Source organism: Macaca fascicularis, chromosome 14 (genome assembly GCF_037993035.2).
Source record: "Macaca fascicularis isolate 582-1 chromosome 14, T2T-MFA8v1.1".
Lineage (NCBI taxonomy): Eukaryota > Metazoa > Chordata > Mammalia > Primates > Cercopithecidae > Macaca > Macaca fascicularis.
In genome coordinates this window covers 11209436-11217992 of record NC_088388.1, presented here as the reverse complement: position 1 = coordinate 11217992, position 8557 = coordinate 11209436, and the positions used below count along the sequence as shown (strand labels likewise).

The 8557-nt window shown below is 51.9% G+C and overlaps 2 protein-coding genes and 1 pseudogene across 6 annotated transcripts; all 3 read right to left on the bottom strand.

The window, feature by feature from the left end:
• Nucleotides 1–143: 143 nt before the first annotated feature.
• On the bottom strand, nucleotides 144–1090 carry TEX54 (testis expressed 54). The gene has a single exon (XM_074013415.1). It carries the CDS (start codon nucleotides 773–775, stop codon nucleotides 269–271), a length of 507 nt encoding a protein of 168 aa, XP_073869516.1. The 5' UTR covers nucleotides 776–1090; the 3' UTR covers nucleotides 144–268.
• On the bottom strand, nucleotides 864–8492 carry WDR74 (WD repeat domain 74). Of its 5 annotated transcripts, none has more exons than XM_045371997.2 (11): nucleotides 8426–8492; nucleotides 8241–8347; nucleotides 8033–8154; nucleotides 3852–3969; nucleotides 3628–3774; nucleotides 3363–3464; nucleotides 2360–2460; nucleotides 2209–2264; nucleotides 1728–1873; nucleotides 1555–1611; nucleotides 864–1088 (listed from the first exon to the last, which is right to left on the bottom strand). In XM_045371997.2, exons 1-11 carry the CDS (start codon nucleotides 8487–8489, stop codon nucleotides 909–911), a joined length of 1200 nt encoding a protein of 399 aa, XP_045227932.2. In that variant the 5' UTR covers nucleotides 8490–8492; the 3' UTR covers nucleotides 864–908. The 5 variants fall into 5 exon arrangements, with proteins under 5 accessions (XP_045227932.2, XP_005577606.3, XP_065385541.1 ...); XM_005577549.4 differs by having other exon boundaries at nucleotides 3894–3969; XM_065529469.2 differs by lacking the exons at nucleotides 8033–8154; nucleotides 8241–8347; nucleotides 8426–8492 and adding an exon at nucleotides 4671–5477.
• Nucleotides 4789–5477, bottom strand: LOC135967211 (large ribosomal subunit protein uL6 pseudogene; annotated as a pseudogene).
• Nucleotides 8493–8557: the final 65 nt, after the last annotated feature.

Below are 8557 nucleotides of genomic sequence, written 5' to 3'. Positions count from 1 at the left end.
CCACGCATTTTCAAGCCAGGCGACCCGAAAGACACGCCCCACATCCAAACGCAAGAGCGACCCCCCCTCCCATTGGCTAAGGCGCTGCCGTGACCCCGCCCCTGAGTACTACAGCGGGAGCCCAGGGGGCTGGGCCCGCCTCCGGGGAGGAGCCTTAAAGAACCAGCTGCCCGGCGGTGTCCGCGCCCGTTTCCCAGAGTGGTGGTGCAGGTACACGTTAGAAATTTTATTCTCTGGAGGTTGGGGCTGACTAAGAGCAGGTCTGGGGTCATCCCTTCTCCGGCTCCTCCTGGTTGCCTTCTCGGATCGGACGCTCCTGTTTCCGAGTCTGATCTGATTGCCTCTTGCTTGACGGCAAGGAGTCCCGACCACTGAACATTGATGACCTAATCTGGTCTGATTGTCTCTTGCTTGACCGCGAGGAGCCCCGACGACTGAACATGGATAGTCGCCGCCACAGCACGGTGATCAGAAGGCTTTCGTTCGACTTATGATTCCGATGGTCCGGGGAGTTCAAGTCGATACCTTCGGCGCCTGAGGCGACGAGGCCTCTGAGCTCACCCCTACCCTCGGGAAGCCCCTTCTCACACTCCCTGGGCCCTCTGTGTGTGCCTCTGGTCCCATCTTCCCTGACGGCCTCAGACTCTGCCTCCTTGGACTGCTCATCCGACATCTCAAAGTCCTTGTCTTGGCAGCAGCCCATGGCCCCTCGGGGCCCCGGACTCCCTGCCACCCACGCCAGCCTACCTGCCTCCAGGCCCGGCTTTTGTGACATCAGATATCCCGTCGCCCCAGCTCAGGGAGCCCCCACCCCAAGCTACCCCTCATTCCTTTCTCCCATCACAAAAGGCTCAGGGTCATGGTGGATGTTCAGCTGTTTATTTACAAAGTGGGCAGGCACAGGGGCGTCAGGGGCTGGTGGACCCAGGCCGCTTCTTCTTTCTCCGTCTGGTTTGGAGAGCTCCTTGGGTCTGCTCCAAATCCGAGAGCTTCCGCTTGGCAGCTGCCTCCAAGGATGCCCAAAGTTCGTCTGTCTCTGTGTCTTCTAGGGGCACCTTGTTGGGTTCTTGAGGCTCTTGGGGCTCATCCTGGTGAGTGGGAAGAAAGTGTAGGAGTCAGGGGGACTGGGCATGGTAGCTCCCACCTGTAATCTCAGCACTTTGGGAGACCAAGGCAGGAGGATTGCTTGAGCCCAGGACTTAGCGACCAGACTGGGCAACATAGGAGACCCCATCTCCACAAAAAGAAGTTAAAAAAAAAAGAAAAAGTAGTCAGGGGCACAGGGACAAACCCACAGGGAAGGAGACCCTGGCTGAGAAATAATCCCTCTGGGTATCACCACCTTTATTCCCTGCTCCCAGAAAGCAACCCCATCCATGCTCTTGGCAATAACCCTCAGGATTTTAACTGTTAATGCCTCTCAGAGAAATTAAGTGACCAGGCAGGTAAACAGATAGTCCCAGGTCTGCATTCCAGCTGCCTCCTTTTCCTCTTCATAGGGAGATCCTCACATCTATGCCCTTAGCTCCCACATTCCCAGACCCAACTGCTCACCTCCCAGTTGTCCCTGCCTGACAGGAGGAGGCAGTTCAATTGAGACTTGAGATAAACCTGCAAAAGATGAAGGACCTTAAGGAGCTAGGCATGCTGAGACAGAAACATGAAAGGGGACAAAGGAGGCGGAGCCTCCATAAGACCATGAGTTTGGGGTGGGAGAGACGACTTACCTTATGCTCCAGACCCCGTGGATTCTGGATCCTGTGTATCCTCAAGACTCTGTCCAAGCCACAGGAAGCTAGTAGAGGCTTTGAAGGGTGGCACTGCAACCCACGGACACTGCCTGCCAGCCCCTTCAGACAGCCCAGTAGACGCCCTAGAGAAGGGGGGAAGCATCCGTGATAACTGGCTGGCCAATAACCAACCATTCATTGTTTCCTGTTCCAATCAGTTTCCATTTCAACATTTAATCTGCAACAAAACCCTGAGACTGGAGCTTCTACTAATATTTCCATTTCGCAGGTGAGGAAATTACGGCACAGGGAGTTGAAATAGTTTAAGGTCATACAGCTTTTGAGGAAACCAGGATTTGAACCCAGGCAATCTGGCACCTGAATGAGGCCTCACTGGCCCCACTGCACCGCCTTAGAGGGAATCCTTACCCTTCTCCCTGCTCCTTCCTTTCCCCCCAACATACCCTAGTCCACTCACCTTGCCGAAGGTCAATTTCTGCCAGCTGCCCATGAGTGTTTCCCACAATCACTGAGCTGAGGATGAGACCAGAGGCAAGCGGAGTCAGCAGTAACCTCCTGGAGCCCTTCCCAAGCCCCACCCTCCCACCCGTTCCCCTCTAAACACTCACTTGCCTCCCGGAGTGAGGGTCATGGCTGTCAGTGGGTACTCTCCATAGGTGGTCTCTAGGACTGGCCGGCGCTGGGGGGATGCTGGATCATAGACACGAACCTAGAGGAAGGCTGAAGCATCACGAAAGTATCCTCACCCTGCACCTACCCTCTGGCATCTCTGCATCCTCACCCGCTCCCTGCACACTGCTCTCTTATTTATGATCCACTGTCAGAAACTTTCTCATCTTAGATGTATGCCTCTTCTCTGAGCATCAGGGTGTCAGAAGAGCTGCTTAGCAGCATAAATGGACAGAGCTGAGGGGAGAGGTCCCCTAGGTTGGAAGTGTGTGAGCATTCCATCCTCCCATACTCCCATCTAGGGGAAATGGAGGGATGGAAAAGCAAGTCAGTCTAGTAGTCAGTGGGTGCTAAATTTCAAGCAGAGGTTAGCCTGAATGAAGGAGGAAAGAGGATGCCCTCATATGTGTTTTGAGCAAAGGCGTATGACCAAGATCAGACTTCAATGTGCAGAAAGCAAAGAAAACAGGACAAATACAGTGATCCAGCCCTACCCGTGTCTCAAGACCTCAAATGAGACAGCCATAAAGATTTCTCATTTGGGGCCTTCATGTAAAGCTGAGGAGCTGAGGCCAGAGATGGGAGGCTCAGGCCTCAGTCCCAAAGCAAATCAGAGAGGCTGCATCAGGACCAGAACCCAGTTCTCTTAACCCCTAGCCCAATGTCCTCTGACACCTGCACCCTATAATTCCCACAGTGAAGGGGATCCACTGTCCTTTCCTCTCTTCCAGGTGGGAGGAAAACAGCACAGTTCAGGAAACTCCACCCTAGAATGCAGCAGAGGACAGTCATGGGCTCAGGGACAGGGTTGGAACGGATGGGGACGCGCTTGCTCCTTTGAGCTCAGAATGGTGAGAAAGGCAGTTGTGCCAAACCGTGGGGGCCATTTCTTCAGAAGGCTGCTTTATCCCAGGAGAAGGTAGGGGTGAGATGACACCTTACCTGGTGGTACCCTGTGCAGGTGACAAGCTTCTGTGATCCTGGGAGAAACTGTATGTCCTGGTCCCAGATGGGAACCCGCAGGTCCAGCCAGTCATTCCGCACCTGGTGGGGTGGGCAGATGGGGAACAGGGCTGTGGGGGGCTTGACGTGCTCCTCCTTTCAGCCCTCCTTCGCCCCCTAAAGCCCATCTAGTCTCAGACACATAGTCAGTGGCCATAGCCTCCCTCAACTTCAGGAACAGCTCCTTCACACTCTTGTCACTCACGTTCTTGGCCCTGAACACAGGTTCCTCAGAGCCCTGCAGGTCCCACATCTTCAAAGCATTCTCTTTCCCACCTGTGGCAACCACATGGGGGTGTGCTGGGTCTTGGCGCATCCTACACACCCCAGGGCCCACTCTCAGTTCCAGGAGCTAAAAAGAATGGGAGATAAGAGTTCGTTCCAGAGTTCTTAATCCTCCCTTCCCCAACACGATCATTAGGCACCTACCCCAGCCCTCCTCCCCCAACCATCAGGGCAGGGAAGCCTCACTGGGTCAGAGGATGTGTTCTTGTCATTGTCGTGCCAGACTCTGAGAATCCCAGAATCCACACATGTGATGAGGGTGCTGCAGAGAAAGGACAGAGTTGGGATGTTTTAAGTGCTTAAACTCCTTGTTCTAATCTTTCTCTCCTTCTCACTACTAGACTTGACAATGTTTAAAAACAAACAAACAAAAAAGTACAAAAGTATTCCTAGGCCCCAAACTCATATCAACCCGATTCCCTACTAACAGTCCAGTTTAGAAGAAAGCCTCTAGGTCACTAGGCTCTAGGCAGAGCCTGACAGCTTCCAGCTTCCTAATCTGTTAATTCAACTTATTCAACAGGGTGAGAGTTTACCAAGTGAGGAAACAGAAGTGCTGAGAAGCTAATCTGCCACTCAGCTATGTTACAACCACAGCTGGAAATCCACTCTGTAATATTCCGGAGTGCTTTTGCTGTTCACAGCTGTGTCTAGCGCCTGGCCGTACTGGTCTACCTGGCCGTGCTGGTCTATCTGAATCTTGAGTTGCCTACTAGGGCTCAGGATCAGCAGTTCTAAAAGGATTGAAATGGGACTGGTCTGAATTTAGGGTTTGGTCAAAGTCAAACACCAGCTTCTTATGTTCCTTGCTCTGGGTTTCAGGCACTAAATGTCAGTCTCTTGCTTAAAGTATCTCAAGAAGTCCAAGCAAGTCTCTCCCCAGGATCTGCACAGCCTGCGCCTATGTTCTTTCTCATGCCTGCCAACCCTCCCCAGCTGGGTTCAGGCTCTGTTTCGACTTGCCTGAGCTGTGACAAAAGTCTCCCAGTTGCTGTCTCCAATCTATCCTCCATACTCCTACAGGTTCCCAGTGCTGACTATGGTACTTCTTTTTTTTTTTTTCCCCCCAAATCAACAGGTCTTTTATTGCATCATTAAAATATCACAAGTAGGTCTTAGGAGTCATCTGGCATCTTCTTTCTGTAGCTGAATAACTCTTAGATCTTATTTATCAGCCTGCTGAACAGTTCCTTTTTCAGAGACATAGATACCATCCAAAAATTTCCTGATATCCTTGTTTTTAACTGTTGTGGCTTGCTGAATCAAAGCCGCTGAATTTGAAACAAGTTCAATGTCATTTCCTTCAAGGATTAATTCATCTTTCTGGGCTTGAGATACTGAACAAGCAACCCCTGGTCTCATCCGAACCCTGCGGATGTATTTTTCACCCAAGAAATTTCGGATTTCAACAAGAGACGCATTCTCCTGGATAATGACGTTGATGGGGAAGTGAGCATATACAGACCTCATCTTGTAACGGAAACCCAGTGTAACACCCTTGATCATGTTCTGTACATGACTACAAATAGTCCGAACGGTAGCCAGTTCCTTTCTGTTACCCCACCATTTGTCAACCCGAAGCCTCTTTTTTTTCTTTCCAAGAAGACTGAGTTCTACATTGATGTGATTGAAGTCCCTCCGCAGGGTTCCTCTGGGGCCCTTCACGATAACTGTGCGTCCCTTCAGAGTAATGTCAACATTTTCTGGAATGTTGACAGTCTGATTGCTGAGAATCGTCTTCATTCTTGCAGTAGACGCAGCAAAGAAAGCGACTATGGTACTTCCTATTCAAAAACTGGTAACTCGGCCAGGCACAGTGGCTTGCGCCTGTAATCCCAGCACTTTGGGAGGCTGAGGCAGGCAGATCACCTGAGGTCAGGAGTTCCAGACCAGCCTGGCCAACATATAGTGAAACTCTGTCTCTACTAAAAAATACAAAAATTAGCTGGGTGTGGTGGCACATGCCTGTAGTCCTAGCTACTTGGGAAGCTGAGGCAGGAGAGTCGCTTGAACAAGGCAGGTGGAGGTTGCAGTGAGCCGGGATTATGCCACTGCACTTCAGCCTCAGACACAGAGCAAGATTCCGTCTCTCAGAAAAACAAAAACAAAAAATGAATAACTCGCCAACACCAATAAACGTGCACATCTCTCAACCTAGCACTTAAAGCCCTTTACATTTAATCCCAACCTAATATAGTGTCCATCTTGTATTAAAATGCTTTCTTGGTTGGGTGCAGTGGCTTACACCTGTAATCCCAGCATTTTGGGAAGCTAAGGTGAGCGGATCGCTTGAGGTCAGGAGATGCAGACCAGCCTGGCCAACATGGTGAAACCCTGTCTCTAAAAAAAAAAAAAAAAAAAAAAAAACTTAGCCGGGCGTGGTGGCGGATGCCTGTAATCCCAGCTACTTGGGAGGCTGAGGCAGGAGAATCGCTTGAGCCTGGGAGTTGGAGGTTGCAGTAAGCCGAGACCCTGCCACTGCACTCCAGCCTGGGTAACAGGGTGAGACTCTGCATTTAAAAAAAAAAAAAAAAAAAGCTTCCTTGTTGTCAACTTCCAAATCAAATGCTATTTATCCTATTTATGTACCCTATAGCATGCCCCCAGTCCTTGGCCTCTCCCAGGCAGTACCCTCTTTCTAGAATACCCTTATCCCCTTCTCCACCAGTCAAAATTCTACCCATCCCTCAAGACCCAGTTCAAACATCCAGTCCCCACCAGAGGCTTTCCAGACCTCACCTGTCAGAATTACCACTACCAAACCTATGCAGCCTGCTTCACAGCCCTCTTTCATCGTCTTTGGAAGAAAGCAGGGCCAGTAATCCAACCACTTAGCACCTTCCTAATCTTTGCTTTCAGAGGTACATTCACCTTGTTGGTTGAGCTCAAGTTGAGCCCAGGAGTTTGAGACTGGCCCGGGCACACAGTGAGACCCTATCTCTACAAAAAACTTAAAAATTTAGCTGGGCGGGGTGGCACCTGCCTGTGGTCCCAGGTACTCAGGAGGCTGAGGCGGGAGGATTGTTCCACCTCGGAAGGCTGAGGCTGTAATGAGCCATGAATGCACCACCGCACTCAAGCCTAGGTGACACTGAGGCTCTGTCTCAAAATATATAAATGAAGTAATGAATGAATGCTTAAAACCTTTTTTTTTTTTTTTTTTTTGAGATGGAGTCTCGCTCTGTCTCCCAGGCTGGAGTGCAGTGGTGCGATCTCTGGGTCACTGCAAGCTCCGCCTCCCGGGTTCACACCATTCTCCTGCCTCAGCCTCCTGAGGAGCTGGGACTACAGGTGCCCACCACCCCACCTGGCTAATTTTTTGTATTTTTAGTAGAGACGGGGTTTCACCGTGGTCTCGATCTCATGACTTCGTGATCCGCCTGCCTAAGCCTCCCAAAGTGCTGGGATTACAGGCGTAAGCCACCGCGCTTGGCTCCTTTTTTTTTTTTTTGAGATGAAGTATTGCTCTCTTCCCCAGCCTGGAGTGCATTGGTGCGATCTCTGCTCACTGCAACCTCTGAGGGACGGATTCAAGCGATTCTCCAGCCTCAACCTCCCAAGTAGCTGGGATTACAGGCATGCGCCACCACACCTGGCTAATTTTTGTATTTTTTCAGTAGAGAAGGGGTTTCACCATGTTGGCCAGGTTGGTCTTGAACTCCTGACTTCAAGTGATCCGCCCATCTCGGCCTTCCAAAGTGCTGTGATGACAGGTATAAGCCACCACACCCAGACTTGCTTAAAACTGTTAAATGACAGGTGGGCACAGTGGCTCACGCCTGTCATCCCAGCACTTTGGGGATCCGCGGCAGGTAGATCACCTGAGGTCAGGAGTTCGAGACCAGCCTAGCCAATACAGTGAAACCGTCTCTACTAAAAATACAAAAACTAGCTGTGCGCGGTGGCGGGCGCCTGTAATCCCAGCTACTCGGGAGGCTGAGGCAGTTCTCCTAGGCAGAGGTTGCAGTGAGCCGAGATCGCGCCAGTGCACTCCAGCCTGGGCAAGAAGAGCGAAAACTCCGTCTACACACACACACACAAAACTCAGAGGGTTATAATGGAGTAAGGTGAAAAACCTTACAGGATGCGAACTTTTTGAAAGCAGAAATTTTACCGGCAGCCCCTGTACTTCGCCCAGTGCCTGGAATTCAGTAGGTGTTCAATAAATGTGTTACAGGTATTAACTACGTAAGGCAGAAACTCAGGTCTCTGTCACCTATTGAAAACCGTGTCACTCAGCTTGTCTGTCGCCATCATTCCAGTATCCGCAGGGAGCATCAAAGCTCTCTCTTAGGCCCTGAGTTTAGCGAGGGGATTGGTCTTACCCGTCGGTCTGGGCGAGGCCACGGAATATGCCCTCCCCGCCCGGGCAGTGTCTCTGACCCTGGAATATGCCATCCTCGGTGCTGAAGTGCTTCACCGTCCTGTCCGCGCAGCCCACCAGGATCTGCGGCAAAGAAGGGCAAGATGGCAAGGAGAGCAAGGCTGCTGTGCCCCAGGCCCCCAGCTCCGGCACGGCCAGCGGCCACTCACCTGGGTCTCGCCGCCCGTGCCCCAACACAGGGCGCTCACTGCCTCCTCGCGCCGCGGCTGTCCTCCGGCAGTGAAGTTCGCCGCCTGTTTTCGCTGAAGGTTTACCCCTGAGAGAGGAGGGCATCAGTCACACCAGGGGCGCGAGTGCACCCCTGCACTTCCCGACGCCCGAGCCTGCCACCCACCTTTCAAGATCCCAGTCTCGGTGCCGACCCACACATGGTTCCAGCGCGCGGCAGCAGCAGCCATGACAAAGCCTGGAGGTAGATGGTTCGCACTTCCGGCGCAGAGTGCGCGTCACTGGCGGGCGTCGAGTC

What these genes read in the sequence shown, in the direction of transcription:
- TEX54 (XM_074013415.1), bottom strand. Translation starts at nt 775, where the DNA reads ATGTCACAAAAGCCGGGCCTGGAGGCAGGTAGGCTGGCGTGGGTGGCA.
- WDR74 (XM_045371997.2), bottom strand. Translation starts at nt 8,489, where the DNA reads ATGGCTGCTGCTGCCGCGCGCTGGAACCATGTGTGGGTCGGCACCGAG. An exon ending in CGAGACTGGGATCTTGAAAG is followed by an intron (nt 8,348 to 8,425) that starts GTGGGTGGCAGG and finishes CTCCTCTCTCAG; the next exon opens with GGGTAAACCTTCAGCGAAAA. An exon ending in GTTGGGGGAGGAGGGCTGGG is followed by an intron (nt 3,775 to 3,851) that starts GTAGGTGCCTAA and finishes CATTCTTTTTAG; the next exon opens with CTCCTGGAACTGAGAGTGGG.